Genomic DNA, 17,701 nt, shown 5'->3' with positions numbered 1-17,701 from the left:
CTCTTCCCCCACCTCCTCTACGTCCTCCTCCTCCATCACCATGTGGACTCTGGTGGTGGTGTGTGTGCTGGGTGTGGTGAGGCAGGTGGAGGGATATGAATCCTACCAGGAGGACTACTACACTGAGGACGTCTTCACTGAGGTGAGTTCGCACACACAATCACTTCCTCCTACACACTTCCTGCCCGAACACTAATTTCCTGCCGTTCACTTCTCGCTACAGACTACCCGTTGTTGCTGTTGACTCAATACAAATAGCGTTGATTGGTTGATGTTGTAGAGTTGATGGTATAAAACCAATGTAATACTAAGACTAGCACAGATCAAATCGATTAGCGTGTTGCTTGGAGTCGTGTTTGGAAGGAGGGTGAACTCCTTGTGACTGGGGGTGTCGCGGAGCAGGCAGACAGACAGGACGTGTATGGACGTGTAGTGTGGATGTTAGCCTGCCTTTCGCTGGCCTCACCGGGCCTCTCCTTCACTGTGGAGACGAGACTGAGACACTTCCTGTTCCAAAACTATGTATTTGTTTAGCAGACGCTCTAATCCACGTAGAGAGCAGCATCTCTTGGGATCTCCCCGCAACCTCTGGGTCTTCAGCCAAATGCTCCACCACAGAGTCTGTCCCTGTGTGAGAGAAATGGAGAGAGAGAGGGAGAGACATTGTTTTACACAACCATTACTGGACTTTTGTGACACAAGGCTGCGAGACAGTGAGAGCGTGTGGGTGTGTATGCGTGTGTTTGTGCTTTGGTGGTGACATGGGGCGTTAGTATATATGTGTTTCACTAAGAAGGGGAATGTCTTTTTCCTGTGGTCACTGCTGAGGCTAGGGTGTGGTGTGCTTGCGTGCTTGCTTGTGTGTGTGTGTGTGGAACACTGGTGTGTTGCCAGACTTCGAATGAATGAAGTCAATCCCAACTGTTTGTCTTTAAAGTTTCACTGTCAAGAGTTTGGAGAGAGATGTAGAGAGAGAGAGGGGGGGGTGGTAGATAAGACTAGGCTAGGCAGCCGTGAGGCTGATATTTCAGCCTATAACATGTGGTGTTGACATAGGAAGATGATCACAGCTTTGCATCTCCCAGAGGATTCTGGGATATCATGTGGAAGGGCTGTTTACCAATTGGACGGCCATGACCTCACTGGGCAAGACAGATGACTTTATGTCATGTGATAAGGGCTGGGGCCTCATAATGAGCAAAAGAAGGTTCTAGAATGTCTAAGATCACTCCACAGTCTTCCTCCACAGACAATCTCCAGATTTTGCTGATAAAACCAATTTACTTCCAAAGCAATATACAAATAATGCTTAAAGAAAGTACAACAGAAGATCAAGGATCAGGAGTGCATAGTTCTGAACACCGTGTAAGACACAATATCCTGAGTAGACTGGGGGCCAATGCAGCGATGTAGGTGACCTTCAGGCAGGAAGCTGGATGTCTCAGATACACTGCCACTATTGTGTCTCCCATCTTATCTCCTGTGAAAGAAAGGGGAAGGACGGGAGAGAAGGGGGGGGCAGAGAGAGAAAGAGACGGGGAGATAGACGATTGGAGAGAGAACGGGAGAGAGAGGGAGAGAAAGTCAGAGAAAGAAAAGAGAGAGAGAAGGAGGGTGGGTATTCAGACTGAAACTTGGCTGGGGTGAATAGAGAGAATTTGATCTGTTGTTGATGAAAGTGTAGAGTTCATTCAGAGGTTCCTAACATTCCCCTGCAGCAAGAATTACCAGTCAGGTGTACCAGTCAGATGTACCAGTCAGATGTACCAGTCAGATGTACCAGTCAGGTGTACCAGTCAGATGTACCAGTCAGATGTACCAGTCAGGTGTACCAGTCAGATGTACCAGTCAGGTATACAGTACCAGTCAGGTGTACCAGTCAGATGTACCAGTCAGGTGTACCAGTCAGGTGTACCAGTCAGATGTACCAGTCAGGTGTACCAGTCAGATGTACCAGTCAGATGTACCAGTCAGGTGTACCAGTCAGGTGTACCAGTCAGATGTACCAGTCAGGTGTACCAGTCAGATGTACCAGTCAGGTGTACCAGTCAGGTGTACCAGTCAGGTGTACCATTCAGATGTACCAGTCAGGTGTACCAGTCAGGTATACAGTACCAGTCAGGTGTACCAGTCAGATGTACCAGTCAGGTTTACCAGTCAGGTGTACCAGTCAGGTGTACCAGTCAGCTGTATTAGTCAGGTCAATATATTATTCAATGTGACATTACGTAGGCCTGTGCATGCAAGTCTTAAGCGTTAAATAACTGGTCGGCTCCATGACACCGGGTAAATTGGGCTCGTGAGACTGCGCACCAAAAGAACGAAGGGGAACCCACCTGTCTAGCAGATTAAGACGTTTTGTAGGTACCTAACAAAAAGTAGCCTCAACTTTCCTAGACTTTTAGCTACATGCTGAGTGCTCGCGACCAAAAGACTAAGTTAAGTAATGCGTTACTTGTTTGAACAAGGAACCAGTAACGGATTCATTCAATGAAATAACTAAGGCGTTAAGTTACTCGTTACCAAACAAAAGTAGTCAGGTGTACCGGTCAGGTGCACAGTACCAGTCAAGTGTACCAGTCCGGTGTGTGTGCTTGTGTATGTGTGTGTGTGTATATGTGTGTCTGTGTACGCAAGTATTCATGTGTCAGCATGTTTATGTGTGTATTCGCGTGTCTGTGTGTATGTGTGAGCATGTGTGTGTGTGTGATGTAAAACACCACTGATAACCTTGACATTCCTGTCCTGCTTGCCACAAATAACACACACACACACACACACACACACAGACATGCTTTTCACCACACAACTTCCTCGCCTCTGTCAGAGTCACAGATAATGGCTCTGATTAGTCAGTGTCTCTCCCCAGGCCCCTGTGATTGGCGGGAGGCAGAGAAGTTTGGATTCGGCCTCCAGCGTGGACGAGCTGCTTGAACTACTTTACCCAGAATACAGTTTGGTACAGCACTGCCTGCGCAGGAAGTCCCAGCGTGATCACGTCCCCTCGCCTCACGCCGATGATGACCCATGGGGGCTGCCTCGCCATGCTGCCGTCTACCGCCCTGATGGCACCTTCGAAAGTACGCTGACTTGAACGCTTATTTTGTTAGATAGTTCCTATTTATTCACTGTTATCTTCATTTTTCATTGTATTTCTTTATTATTTTGATTTATTCTTCATATTTATCCATTCTGAATGAAGGGGAGAGGCAGAAGGGGGAGGGTTAGCAAGGTGGGAGGTTCATGAAGGGGGAGACAGGAGGGGGTAAGTTCAGGAAGGTTCTGACTGAGCATGGGGTTCAGTCTCAGGACAGCCCTCCCATCGCCATGGAGACACTGAGGACCTATCCAGCTGCTCACAGAGGAGAATGAGAGACGTGTTTGTTTTCATAACAGTCAAAGAAGAATGAGAGACATGTTTGTTTTTACAACAGTTAAAGAGGCCCCTCCATGTCTCCATCCCTTCATCTCTCCCCTCTTCTCTCTCCCTCCCTCTACCCTCATTCTCATAACTTAGTATTTCTCTCCTCACTCTCACGCCTTCTACCTTCTCCTCCTTCTCTCCCCTCGTTCTTCTCTCCCTGCCTCCTTCGTCTTTCACTCTCTTAACTCACTCTTTCTCTCCCTGCTTTCTCACTCTCATAACCTTGTCCTCCTCCTCCCTCTCTCTCTCTCCTCTGCTTTTTCTAGTCTAAACCTATGACAAGGTCTCGGACGACCGGCTCACTTGCTACTGCTGGGAAAAGAACATAGAAGATTTATGAAAGGACTTTCACAATGATTTTGTAACACACACCTGATAATGTGGTGGCCAAGAGAAGAGAGGGGAAATGGAGGGGAGGAGAGGAGAGAGAGGAGGAGAGGGAGCAAATTATAATGAGAAAGAAGAGAGAAAGAGAGGGAGTGAGGGGAGGAAAAGAGAGGGAGGAGTGGAAAAAGGGGAGGAACGGAGACACCCTGGGATCCATGCCATTATGTAGGATTTTTCACCAGATAATCCGTGTTGTGATGACGCCTTTGTCTCAGTCTTGATTATGTTCAACCTCCGTAGCTGATGGGTCATGCCCAGTCATGTTTGGCACACCAGACAACATGACAACGTAATTCCTGTAAATGTGTGGCTTGTATCCCTTTCCTGGGAACAGCTTTGCATAAGCTCCTTGCGGTGAGGGGATGAAGGAGGGCGTGAGGAATGAATGACACGGGGTTTGTTCACATGTGTGTGCCTGTGTGTGTCCCAGTCATCCTGGAGGAGATGCAGAGGACAGCGTGCCGGCCCAGGGAGGTGTGTGTGGAGGTGAATAAGGAGTACCCCGAGAACACTAGCCACTTCTACCTGCCCCGCTGTGTGGCCCTGCTGAGGTGTGGAGGCTGCTGCAACCATGAGGCCTTGTACTGCACCAACACCTCACACACACATGCCAACAAGACGGTGAGACACACACACCCACCACTGCACCAACACCTCACACAACGAGATGAAGTTTGGTGGTGTTTATCAGGGTGTAGTCCTGGTTGTAATTTAGGTTGCAATGCAAAATGTAATCCAGGTTGTAATACGAGATGTAATCCAGGGTGTAATGCAGGGTGTAATCCAGGGTGTAATGCAGAATGTAATGCAGGGTGTAAATGCAGGATATGATCCAGGGTGTAATCCAGGTTGTAATCAAGGGTGTAATCCAGGTTGTAATCCAGGGTGTAAATGCAGGATGTAATCCAGGGTGTAATTCAGGTTGTAATCCAGGGTGTAATTCAGGATGTCCTTCCTCCTTCGACCAGCTGCTGGAGGTGTCTTCCCCCAAGATGGAGCGCTCCGTGGTCACCCTCTCCTTCATCAACCACACTTCCTGTGAGTGTCTTCCCAAGAGGCCGCTGCACTCCATCATCAGGAGGGCCGCAGCAGAACACCTCGCCCTGTGAGTGAGTCACCTCTGACCTTTAACACTGACCCTAACCTTTAACACCGAGTCGAATCTAGTGCCTTTGACTTTTAACTTTTAACCTTCGCTGTGACCCTGAGCCCAATCCTCAACCTTTGATTTGTATTTTCATTTAACTTAAATGTTATATTACGTCTCACATTTTATCCATTTAGCAGACACTTTTATCCAAAGCAACATAACATAACAACATATTTTACTGAATTTGACTGTCCTAACCCATAAATGTAACCCTAACCATGATCTTAACCTAGTAGTATGACCTTGACCTTCACTCTTACATGCATCTGTGTGTGTGTGCCGTGTGTGTGTGTGTATGTGTGTGTGCTCCCTATTCAGGTGCTCTCCTCCAGATGTGCCCTGTGCTCCAGGTCTGCTATGGGACCCAGCCAGCTGTATGTGTGTGTCCTCCGACACCAGCCCCTTCTCCCCCCGGGAACTGGGTACAACCCTCGCAGATTACTATTTTACTCCCAGATTACGCACCCTCAACTCATACTGGTCTAGTCCCAGATTACACACTATTTCTCTTTAACCCTGAACTTTAACCCCCTACATTGTTTCATTCAGACTCCCTGGACTCTGCCCTCCTGGCTCTCTGCGGCCCCAACAAGGTCCTGGATGAGGGCAGCTGTGACTGCGTGTGCCGTAACGGGCTGACGGAGGCCAGCTGCGCGTCCGGCTGGAGGCTTGACCAGGACAGCTGCGAGTGCCAGTGCGAAGGCCAGCCGGCCCAGGGCACCTGCCCCCCAAACCAGCGCTGGGACCCCCAGCTGTGTGGGTGCGTGTGCAGGGCAGCGTGCCCTCCTCGCCAGCCCCTCAACCCGGAGACGTGCCTGTGCCAGTGCAGGGAGAACCCCCAGACCTGCCTACTGCAGGGCAAGAAGTTCAACCCCAACTCCTGCAGGTTAGCGCTCGCTCTCTTCTTCGGTTTACATTGTTACTGTTCAGAACCGTTTCTAATCCCAGAGGAACATACACACATTCTAGTGACAAACACACTTTAGTAACGCACGTAAACACAAGGCACTCACACACACAGACTCACACGTTAGTAACACACGCATGCTCTTGAATCCCCGATGATGTTGTCGTTATCTAACAGGTGTAGAGTCAGTGGAGCAAAATCTAACTAAATGGAAATGGAAGGTTTTAGACTAAACCCTCTTGTTTTATGTAACACAACTCAAGCCCTCAGTCCAGCCGGGCAGATCAGGGGGTTTTCACATGCTGAGAGAGCTCTTGAGGAAACGTCTTCTGCAGCTCTATCTCAGTTCACACACTCTCAACATGCTGACTATTCCACCATCCCAGTGAACCACGGGTACCCCCCTCCCTCATAAGGATATCCCTTTTCCTCCCGGCACATATTCCCACGCTTGGTACAACATTCCCAGCTCTGGGACAGTCTGGAGGAAAGGTCAACTGGACTCGGGGTGAAAGGTCAGCTGGTCTCTGTGTGCTGTCCCGTTTCCCTCGTCACTGCGCATGTGCCAAACTCTCCTGTTCGTCGAGTTAGCGTGAGAATCCACTTCTTGTTTCTTCCCCAGCACGAGCCCAGAGACAGGAACACCGCACCTGCTGCCGTGGTTACGGTAACGGAGAAAACAGATTTACCCAGGAGAGACAGGAAGGGAAAGAGAGAAAGGGGAGAGAGCGGAAGGGAAGGAGAGAGAGAAGAAGTGAGAGGTAGTAGGGAGAAGGAGGCAGAGAGAGAGTGAGGTGGAGACAAACAAGATAAATCTGTTTATGATCTAATGTAGAGGAAAGGAACCATACTCACATAATGAATGGTTTGTTTGGTAACCTCTGTTTCTCTCTCTCCTTTCCTGTGTTTCTCCCCGCTCCCTTTTTCTTTCTCCTCTCTCCTCTTTCTTCTCATTCCCTCTCTCTCTCCCCCCTTTCTCTCCTCCCCCAGCTGTTACAGACTGCCATGCAGGAAGCCCCATCGCTCTTGCCAGTCTGGTTTCTACTACAGCCAGTATGTCTGCCAGTGCATTCCCAGCTTCATGAGGGAACAGTGGAATTAATTAACCAGTGGAATTAATCTCTGCCCTCTGAGCTGACCTCTTCTAGACCAGCTGATCCATTACTGGACCGTACCATCAGAACTGGACCAGTACCATCAAGACTATTCTGAACCAGCTCAACTATACTGGACCATACCATCAGAACTATACTAGACCAGTACCATCAAGACTATTCTGAACCAGCTCAACTATACTGGACTAGTACCATCAGGACTATACTGGACCAGTACCATCAAGACTATTCTGAACCAGCTCAACTATACTGGACCATACCATCAGAACTATACTAGACCAGTACCATCAAGACTATTCTGAACCAGCTCAACTATACTGGACCAGTACCATCAGGACTATACTGGACCAGTACCATCAAGACTATTCTGAACCAGCTCAACTATACTGGACCAGTACCATCAGAACTATACTGGACCAGCTGAACTTTACTGGACCAGTACCAGTAAAATAATACTGGACCATCAAATCCGCTATGTAAGGTTAGAAACCAGCAGACAGTGACATGGACTAGCCAGGAACAGACCCAGACCGCAATGTGTGGAGGGACTGCTTTATATACTGGAGGAACAGCGGAGATTGTCACCTCCCCAAAACTGAATGGTGTTCCAGGTGGTATTCTGATCCTGACTTGGATCATCTGCTAAAGACTTCCCTTAGTCATGGACCTTGTGTGTTTTTGTCAATAAGAAAATATAGACAGTTCATACACACTATAGCTATGTTCTTTTACGAAATAATTGAAATGAACATGTATTGTCTCCTTCAGGAAATACATTCATTCATGCAATCATTCAGACATTGTCATTAATTCAGTCATACATTCTCTCAGTATGAAGAATGAAACCAGTTTAAAGAGCTGATGTCATTGAAGATTCGTATTCATATTTATTACATCGGATGAGGTAATGGAGAGAAAAATCTCAGAGAGGAGAGAAAAGAGAGGGAAGGAGGAAGGGAGAGAATGAAAGTGATAGAAATTCTACAACCAGTGACCTGACCATGTATAAATGTCTGCCTCGTCTGTCCAACAGATAGCTGTAGATAAAGTTTGTTTATATGGGTTTAAATCTTATATTCTTATAATAATATTGGTCATTGTATTTAAAAGAAGTATTGACACAAACAGATGACTGTCTTTTATTTGCTTCATTTAGAAATTAGTTGATGAATGTTTTCTTGTGGAGTGTGAGAACCAGACACACACTCTTGCTCAAAGGAAATGTGTGTGAGGGTAAGACATTCACAAACAAGAGCCATTTGGAAACACACACACACACACACACACACACTTGCAGGGGAATTAGATCTCCTGGTCTCAGATTCCTCTCCATGTGAGTTTGGAACAATAAACAGTCTTAATCTGGGACAGATCACAGGTGGCTTGGTCTGGTCACGTCTGGGGGTGGGGGGTGTGTGTGGAGGAGGGGGGTGGGGGTGGGGGGGTGGGGTTGGGAGAGGTATGTTGGGCAGAAAGGCCCACACGTTCCTGGAAGGCGTCCAGCAGGAATTCTCAGAACGGAAAACATCCGATGTGACAGCCAATCGTGTGTCGTCGTAGTTGTCGGGAAAATACCAAACCCAGGTGTGGGCTGGGCCGTGTGTTCACACATACTCTTCCAATGATACACACACACTCTCACCGCACACACACGCCGCCACACCCCCTATCACAGGCATACACACACTCAACGCTGCCCCCCTGCCACACACACACACCCTTGGGTAAGCTACAAGTGTGTGCATGTCATGTTTATGTGTTGTAACCCTTCTCAAGCATCAGGGAGCATACCTCTGAAAAACCCACCTCTTCACTTCGTGCTGTCGGCAAACATGCAACGATGAGCGAGAACCCTCCCACCTGCTCACACCCTGTATATCTGTCCATCTGTCTGTCTGCTAGACCGTCTGTCAGTTTGCCATTTTCTGTCTAATTGTCTCTCTGCCTCTCGATCTGACTGTCTGTCTGTTTGACTCTCTCTCTCTGACTCTTTCTATCTTTCGCTCTCTCCTCCCCCCCATAGACTGCTGAGTATTGATGACTGGGTTGTGTAACTGTGACCAGCACCATAGTTTATAATTTATGTGTAAACAAGGACTGCAGATGGGATGATGAACCCCAGTAGAACAACCAGAGACAGTCTGTATAAGAGTCACACCATGTTAGTCTGTCTGGGAGACTCATTAAATGAGAGACAGGCAGACAGACTGTTAAGTACAGTGTATATTGACTGTGTGTTGACAATATAGTTCCTACTAATGTGTTTGACAGAAAATGTTGAAAAAATCATATTCCAGTCAATAATACGGATTCAGAAGTTGCATACGGATGTGTACGACCAATCACAGCACAGACATTTCGACGCTCCTGAACAGTAGCCTGAGAATATAACATGGCACAAACATTTGGAAAATGCCCATCCTGAGCAGAGAATTTATACAAATATTCTGGATTGACAAAACAGGTCTTAAGTCTCTGTATGAACGTGGTGAACACCATAGATCCTAGTTAGCGAGAAACAGCCCTTTAGCTCTCTCTGCTGGTGACTGGGTGCCACTGCAGCCCCAGACCAGTCAGCAACACATCTTCATCACAAAGAAGACGTCCAACACATGCCAGGTTTATTTGGTTCAATAGGTCATACAGTGGAAGGGAACTTCATTATTGAGGACCCATTATCATCTGGCTGGCTCTTGACACTCGTCAGCAATTTCACGAAAATGTTTGGTTTTAGAGCATCTTAAGCCTACATGAATCAGATGAAGCCGGTAAAAGTCATTTAAATTACCTGAAGAACCTTCCTTGGGAGATTAATATTTGGTTAAGAGATCCTCCAAAACCGCTGTTTTGTAAACTGAAAGATGATTATTAAAACACAGCACATCCTAAAGAAATGGTATCCAGCCCATCATTTTACTATTAAAACCTGCCATTAGAATGCTCATTATCCCAAAACATATTTGTCTATAAACCTGTAAACATACCTTATGAGGATGGAATCCACACAGGTAATTCTGGGGTCCACCAAATAGGCTCTCCTGTCCATGGACCTGCATCGGACATCTACCAATCTGTAACAATAAACACTGCCTGTTGACAAGCCACCTTTAAACGAAACAATATGGCTCAATGCAGGGATTCATATAATCTATTGTCCATACATACCCTCTGAAAGAGGTCATGCCACCTCTTCTGTTGGGGAGCAGGTCTGTTGCCTGCATCAGCAGGCCAAACCCCAGTGGAAGCAAACCGCTCCACTCTGCGTCCTGCCTGGTGTGAAGCTTGTGTCCTTTGGTTGGGACACTATCTAAAATGACGGCGCGGAGGACCAAGAAGGCACAGAGGCCGACAGCCACGACTCCTCTGGAGGAGGGACCTGGGAGCTGGCACGGCCAGGGACTCGGTCACCGGCACGGGCAGGGACCTGGGGAGTGCGGACACGGACAGTGGGCAGGGGAGCCTGGGTCTCGGACAGGGCTAGCATGTGGGGCTGGCCTGGTGTGGGAACACTCGGGAGCGTGTGCCCCAGTGTAAGGTTTTGCGTTTGCAATCTGCTTCAAACCATGATTGACATGAATGGCCAGGGCTCTCAAGTCTCATGCATTCGCCGTGAGAGTCACGCCATGCATTACATGTATGGTCATTTCACGCCAAACTTTCGATCAAACTTGAGAGCCGTGAACGTTGATGTTTGCTAATTGTTCTCTGGTGATCAACCATGTTCTCTATGTTATCTGCCTCACACCGAAGCTATTTCCATACGCGGTGTGACGCCACGAGAGGCTACACAGCCCTCAGCAGGACAGCTCAAAATAGTGCGAGGACACCGGGTCGAACAAAAACAAGGTTTTGAGTAATGTCATGTATTTGTCTGTCTCTCTGAGTCTGTCTGAGTCTCTCTGAGTTTCTCTCACACACACACACATACACACACACACACTCTAATGGCACCCTTCCTTTATTTTTTCAGGTGAATACCGCTGGAATCACATAACCTCCTTATTTCTGCTCCTCCTACTCCTCCTAACTGTGCTCCGCCTAACTCTGCTCCTCCTAACTCTGCTCTCCCTAATTATTTTCACCTCCTGGAAGGTTACTCTTATAACCTAACTTTATTCCAGCCAAGTATGAGGTGTCCACAGTATGGGTGTTATAGTCGAGAGGTTAACTGTACTGAAAATGTTCATCAATTAGATCAACTGTCAGAATGTTAATCAATTACTGTTTTTCAATCTTTGTGATTGATGCGATGGTATTGTAATATTAATTAACTATGAAATATTAAATGTCAGTTGTTGTACATCATATGCTGCTTATTCTTCATCAGATTTAGAATGTATATTAAATGTTGCACTTATATTCTGCAGAAAAAAGGAAATGAACAAAGAAAAAAATTGATGCCTGTTCATAAACCACTTTTTTAAATAAGCCCTTGAAGCACGATATCTTTATCTATGTCATGGCTGTAAACGAAAATCATAAAACGTGAACCTTGGAGGTCTTGTTGACTATCATTTTTTACTCTGAAGACGAATGAATCAATCAATCTTTTTTTAACATTAAAAAAAACATGATCAAATATATCCTGTAGCATAGTATATAGAACTCGTCTGAAAAGAGTTTGCAGTTTGTTCCAGAACACTAGCATTTTGTTCAGGGTTCTAAGTGTGGAACCAGTGTGGAACATGTGAAACCAGTTTATCTCAGACAGAAACGTGTTCTGCTGCTGTTAAGAAACTGAGACGCTTTTAAGTTGGGTTTCAGCATTTTGCAGACATCTGTGTCTTTGGGTGTGTGTGTTTAGTGTGTGTGTGTGTGTGTGTGTGTCTGAAGGTGTGTGTGTGTCTTCAGGTGTTTGTGTGTTTTTAGGTGTGTGTGTGCAGGTGTGTGTGTCAGTGCAGAAGGAGAGGAATGGTCAACATGATGCTTCTGCTGCACTGTAACCAAGCACTACTGACATTAACAAAAGCTTTATTGCTTTTGTTCAGCTTATATTAATCAGCTAGCTGCTGTAATTGAGACATTATTGTTGCTATATATTTAAGCAATTGAGATGTTATTGTTGCACTGTAATTGTATTGTACTGTAGTATCATTCTAGTACACTGTAGTATGATCTTAGTTCAGCACGCCTACTAGCTGAGATGTGGTTGGTAAAGACAGACCACATTACTGTGGAACTGTGCACTTATGATACTTGATATTTTGCTATACTTTCTTAAGCATTATGTGTGTCATTGCTTTGGATAAAAGTGTCTGCTATATGTCTGCTATAAAAAAATACACTATCAAGATTACCACAATGTAACAGAGTGGTATTCCATTGAACTCTAAATGTGTACCTTGGAATTTTTTAGGCATTTCCTTATTCACCTGGTAAATAACCCCTTTTTATCATCGAAAGATTCCAACTCCACTAATAGGTGACTGTACAGTTTACTTATGTCTTTGCTGTTTTTGAAGTTTATTGAGATGGTGAAAATATCGACTCATGTCCTTATCGAGCTTCCAAAGAAAGCTAGATGATAAATTAATACATGTTACAGGGCATCAAATCGATGTAGATAAACGAGGAAGCGATTATCTTTACTGTAAACAGCACACAAATATGTTGGTGGACATCAATAAAGAAACAATAAAAAATAAAATACACGTTCTACATCTGAGGAAGAATCAGCAGCATACGATGTACAACAACTGACAGTTAACATTTCAGTTAATTTATATTACAATACTATCGCATAAATCACAAACAATTAAAAACAGTAATCGATTAACATTCTGACAGGTGATCTAATTGATTAACATTCTCAGTACAGCTGATCCCTCGACTATAACACAATACTGTGGACATAACATGCTTGGCTGGAATTAAGTTAGGTTTATGAGTGTAAAGGTCCAGGAGGTGAGAAGAGTTAGGAGGAGCAGAGTTAGGAGGAGCAGAGTTAGGAGGAGCAGAGTTAGGAGGAGCAAAGTTAGGAGGAGCAGAGTTTGGAGGAGCGGGGTTATGGGGAGCAGAGTTAGGAGGAGCAGAAATAAGGAAGAGCAGAGTTAACAGAACTTTAAAGAGCAGATAAAGGAGTAATGTTTTCCACATGCTATGTCATTCCAGCGGTATTCACCTGAGGAATAAAGGAAGGGCGCCATTAGAGTGTGTGTGTGAGAGAGAGAGAGGCTCCGACAGACTCAGAGAGACAGACAAATACATTGATGCATGTACATGTATACAAGTATTTGCATAGATACACAGAAAAATAGAGAGGAATATAATACAATGTACTTTACCTCCCCAGTTCATCACCATACATTCCTCATTGCCTCCAGAATTATTGGGCTCCGTTCTGGCCCAGTTCTGGTAATCAAACCTGGACCCATCACTCCAGAACCACACCTGGTTCTGAGGGGGATGAAGAAGAGTTTTAATGTCAAGGTTTAACATCAATTAAACCTATTTTATCATTATACAAACAGACATTAAAGATATTGGATCAGAAACCAATAAGGTGGCACCACTGCCTCATAGTAAAGAAATATAATCTCTTATGCTTTGAGAATTTTATGAAGTTCTCTTCTCTTAAACTAATTTTTAAATGCGCAAATAATCTTGCTCCTGCCGTATCATGTCCTTTTGTAACAAAAATAAGTACAAGAAGGGTGGCCACCAGAGGACCAGTGAACGGCAACTGCATAGCAGAAGTGCGCAAAACTTATTTTGGCCAGTCGAGTTTCTCAGTTATTGGAACTCAAATGTGCAACAATTACCAACGATGATAAAACTATAATAAAAACACAAACTGAGTTTAAAACATTTAACAGACAACTGAAACACTGGCTGAAGGAAAACCAAAAATGTAATCATGACATCAACACACAATATATAACACACATACATGCACACACAGCATATATAGGTCATGCTCATCATATTGTTTCTTCTTTCTGCACAAGGTTTTAATGTTATAGGAAGTATGTTTTAAGATAGCATATATTTGTATACTTGTATACTGTAGGCCTATATATTGTTTAATTGTATAATTGTATATTTTATATGACTTATATATTTTATTTGAATAGGTAGCCTGATCAGGGACTGAGGTTGCAAATTAGCTATCTAGCAACAAACCTTTTATGTATTCACATCTGCAAGTTGTGTCATGGCCTTGCCATGTCATGTTTGTAATAATGTGCACTGCTTTGTCCCTGCTAAATAAACTACAAACAAACAAGGAAACATGCCTTAGGAACCCTGTTAAGATTTGCCAGCTATAGCTCAGTGGTTAGAGTGTTTGACTGGAGGATTCAGGTTCAACCCCTACCCCCCCCCCCCCCCCCGTGCTGTATGTTGCTCTGGATAAAAATGTCTGTTAAAAGATGACAACATATGTATTTGTTGAAGACCAAATATTCGCAGTAAACTGTCAACCCATGGTCGTTCAACCCTCCCATTCCTACGTTGCTGCATGTGATCCCCTGTAGAAAACCTTCAGGACCAGCAGGTTCACAAACATTTCTAACCTTCAAATCATCAGACATTTAAAATATCACCCCCAGGTGCTGTTTATTAGCTAAATAAATTGTACTACATATGTAAAATGTACTGGTATCTGCTCCAAACACACTAAACTACATACTGCTAGCTGCCCCAAACACACTACACTTCATACTGTCATCTGCCCCCAAAAATACTGGCACTTTAGGCACTCCACATCACAAAGGCCACTTGTTTTACTATTTTACTTATGCTCATTGTGTGTTGTGTTTTTCCTACTTGTTTAATGTTTATTGCGCTGAAGCTGCAAAGCAATTCTTTCATTTCAAAATCATCATGCTTTTGATTCACAGAGATAATGATCTAAATCAAGTCAATGTGATATTTTATCAATATAAAAAATATAATTAGCTATTTTACATGATGTAGTATATCTCTCTTCAGGCTTACCTCAACAGCGTCAGAACCTCCAAGCCAAGCAAATGAGAAGTCACCAGTCTCCCTTATGACCACTTGCTGAAGGAAGTGATACTCCCCAGAACTGTGCACCGAGGCCAAGTTGGCCCCAAAGTGGACACAGTAACGCTACAGGAAGGAAGGAAGGAAGGAAGGAAGGAAGGAAGGAAGGAAGGAAAGAAGGAAGGAAGGAAGCAAGGAAAAGAAAGAATCACATATTAGTGAGCTTGAGGAATGTTTGAGAGCGAGAACGATCATGTTATATGCTGTTTTCTTGTTAATATCTCCACAACATATTAAAACATGCATGACTTATAGAATATGACATATTTCTTTGAGGGGAGTACAAGTCCACACAATCATAGTTGTGGACATACGTATACAGTTTCTTGTATAGAAGCCAAAACATGACCACCGTCAAAAATCTCTGCTATATTTTCTCATGGTTCCAGTAATCAAACATAACATGGCTTTGAACAACTTCTACCTTCTATATAAAAAGCAAGACACCTTCATACACTATATAGTTTATTTTCAACTGTATCAAACTCATTGCTTCAGGTCCTGAGCTACACATATTTTCGTCAGAATTTCAGGTTTCAGGCATCCTTTTCCGCAGAGATTATCTAGCATGCTAGTAGGGCATCCTCTGAAACGCGTTCCATGTGCTTCCAGAACCAATTAATTTCAGACAGAACCCCTTTCATGTTTCCTGCCGATAAAAAGCTGTTTGTGTACTGAGTATGTGAATGGATCTACAGAGAGCATCTATCTGAAAGGAGTGAAGAGAAGACAGGTACCTCGGCTGCAGCCCATGTTCTTGTAGAGCGGACGAAAAGATAACAGCGAGATCCATATCTGGTCCATCCTGAGGGACAGCTGCCCCTGCTGTCTGCTCCATCTGACACCCTGACCTCACCTGTTTCCTCCTCCTCTAGTCTCTCCTCCTGCATTTCCTCTTGCACTTGTGTCTCCCCTACCAAGCCCTCCTGCTCCACCTTTACCCCCACCTCCTCCTCTTCTACCTCCTCCTCTAGTCTTTCCTCCACCGCCCCCTCTTGCACTTGTGTCTCCCCTACCAAGCGCTCCTGCTCCACCTTTACCCCCACATCCTCCTCTTCTACCTCCTCCTCTAGTCTTTCCTCCACCACCCCCTCTTGCACCAGTGCCTCCCCTACCAACCCCCCCTCCTGCACCTCCACCCCCCTCAGGTCCTTCTCTCCGTCCATCTCGAGAGACAGTGAGTGTCCCTCCTCGCCCATCTGACCTGGAGAAGCAGAGAGATGGAGGGTTGTCAGAGTGAGGTCATCTTACCAGCAGATCAAGCTCTGCATCACATCCCATCATTAAGGTTGTCAGATGTTCCTACCAACCCATCATTTACGGCAGGGTAGGCAATGCTGCTGAGAAGCACTTTTTGTCATACCTGCCGAAAGTAACTTCACGTCTTAATAGCAACCAATATATTCAATGGTTTGACGGTAATATGAAATAATTCCGATATATGGGGGCATCGCAATACACATAAACACAACCAATCATTAAGGGGTACCCTGACTATTGATTGGATGGGCTACCTGTCTGATTGACCGACCTACCTGTGCACACTCTGCCCCTCCACTCAATTTTGTGGGAATGGCTTTGAAGGGAGGAGGTGGGATATTTTGGTTTGAATCGTGTCAAAAAGACGCTAAAATAGCTTGCATCGCGGAACTTGCCTACCCTGCCTTTAAGGATGTCTACACGACTGATAACGTAAACGATATGGTAGATTGTAGTGTATTTACACTTTTGTCTGCAGGTGCGGTGTGTTTGGTGTGTATTTGTGTCTGCAGGTGTGTGTGTGTGTGTATCTGTGTGTGTATCTGACCTGTTGTGGCACCACTTAGAACAAAGCCAGTGCAGATAAGTAGTAAAACGGTCAACATCGCTACGGTGATGATGGAATCCTCACCTGTGTGTGTCAAGAGACACACACACAGAAACACACGCACACACACAGAGAGAGGAGAGACACACACAGAGACAAACAATACAGGCACAGCAGATTGAGACCCAAGAACCAAACAGATCTCACACAAAGAGAATCATCAGTGTAAACCCAGCTGAGAGAGATTAGTTACCTCAGTACCTGGTGAAGTAAGACCTGATGATGTTTCTCAAAGTTCTGTTCTACGAGAGAGAGAGAGAGAGGTGCACTTATATCCTGCAGAAACAAGGAAATGAACAAAGAAAAAATTGGACTGCTATCCATTAACAACATTTCTAAATAAGCCCTTGAGGCACCATATCATTTTCTATGTCATGGCTGTAATCAGAGATCATAAAGCGTGAACCTTGGAAGTCTTGCTCACTTTCTTCATTCACTCTGAAGACGAATCAATCAATCAATCATTTTTAACATTAAACAAAACATGATCAAGTATATCATGTAGCATAGTATAGAACTTGGCACTTAGCATGTGAAACCAGTTTATCTCAGACAGAAACATGTTCCTCTGCTGTTGAGGAACTTATATGCTTTTACGTAAAGTGGGTTTGAGCATTTCGCTACAGGGTAAAAAGGTGTGCGTGTGTTTGATGTGTATCTGTGTCTGCAGGTGTGTGTGTGTTTAGTGTGTATGTGTGTGTGTCTGCAGGTGTGTGTGTGTCTTCAGGTGTTTGTGTATCTGCAGGTGTGTGTGTGTGTCTTTAGGTGTGTATTTGGTGTGTGCAGGTGTGTGTGTGTGTGTGTGTGCAGGTGTGTGCAGGTGTGTGCAGGTGTGTGCAGGTGT

At 44.9% G+C, this 17,701-nt stretch overlaps 2 protein-coding genes across 2 annotated transcripts; one reads left to right on the top strand and one right to left on the bottom strand.

Moving 5' to 3' along the window:
* The first annotated feature begins 14 nt into the window (after positions 1-14).
* LOC146245666 (vascular endothelial growth factor C-like) lies at positions 15-8,108 on the top strand. The gene is made up of 7 exons (XM_084683494.1): positions 15-142; positions 2,870-3,080; positions 4,242-4,432; positions 4,780-4,916; positions 5,280-5,383; positions 5,511-5,847; positions 6,859-8,108. The coding sequence occupies exons 1-7, from the start codon at positions 41-43 to the stop codon at positions 6,968-6,970; spliced, it is 1,194 nt and encodes a 397-aa protein (XP_084539620.1). The 5' UTR covers positions 15-40; the 3' UTR covers positions 6,971-8,108.
* Positions 8,109-10,290: 2,182 nt separating this feature from the next.
* Positions 10,291-16,855, bottom strand: LOC146245665 (uncharacterized). Its single transcript, XM_084683433.1, has 7 exons — positions 16,798-16,855; positions 16,031-16,194; positions 15,728-15,943; positions 14,922-15,056; positions 13,268-13,379; positions 13,039-13,104; positions 10,291-10,478 (listed from the first exon to the last, which is right to left on the bottom strand). Exons 1-7 carry the CDS (start codon positions 16,853-16,855, stop codon positions 10,291-10,293), a joined length of 939 nt encoding a protein of 312 aa, XP_084539559.1.
* Between the last annotated feature and the right edge of the window lie 846 nt (positions 16,856-17,701).

Source organism: Hypomesus nipponensis, chromosome 20 (assembly GCF_054491055.1).
Source record: "Hypomesus nipponensis isolate SF chromosome 20, ASM5449105v1, whole genome shotgun sequence".
In the NCBI taxonomy this organism is placed as follows: domain Eukaryota; kingdom Metazoa; phylum Chordata; class Actinopteri; order Osmeriformes; family Osmeridae; genus Hypomesus; species Hypomesus nipponensis.
Note: the sequence above shows the minus strand (reverse complement) of the source record. Positions and strands in the feature narration are given on the sequence as shown.

Excerpts from the sequence above, each read along its gene's own strand:
- LOC146245665 (XM_084683433.1), bottom strand. The coding sequence starts at position 16,855 with ATGTTGACCGTTTTACTACTTATCTGCACTGGCTTTGTTCTAAGTGGT. Across the intron at positions 16,195-16,797 it reads TCTAAGTGGTGCCACAACAG|GTCAGATGGGCGAGGAGGGA; the intron begins GTCAGATACACA and ends CTGCTTCTCCAG. Across the intron at positions 13,105-13,267 it reads TATGGTGATGAACTGGGGAG|GTGAATACCGCTGGAATGAC; the intron begins GTAAAGTACATT and ends TTTATTCCTCAG.
- LOC146245666 (XM_084683494.1), top strand. The coding sequence starts at position 41 with ATGTGGACTCTGGTGGTGGTGTGTGTGCTGGGTGTGGTGAGGCAGGTG. Across the intron at positions 4,917-5,279 it reads GCAGCAGAACACCTCGCCCT|GTGCTCTCCTCCAGATGTGC; the intron begins GTGAGTGAGTCA and ends CTCCCTATTCAG. Across the intron at positions 5,384-5,510 it reads CTTCTCCCCCCGGGAACTGG|ACTCCCTGGACTCTGCCCTC; the intron begins GTACAACCCTCG and ends TGTTTCATTCAG.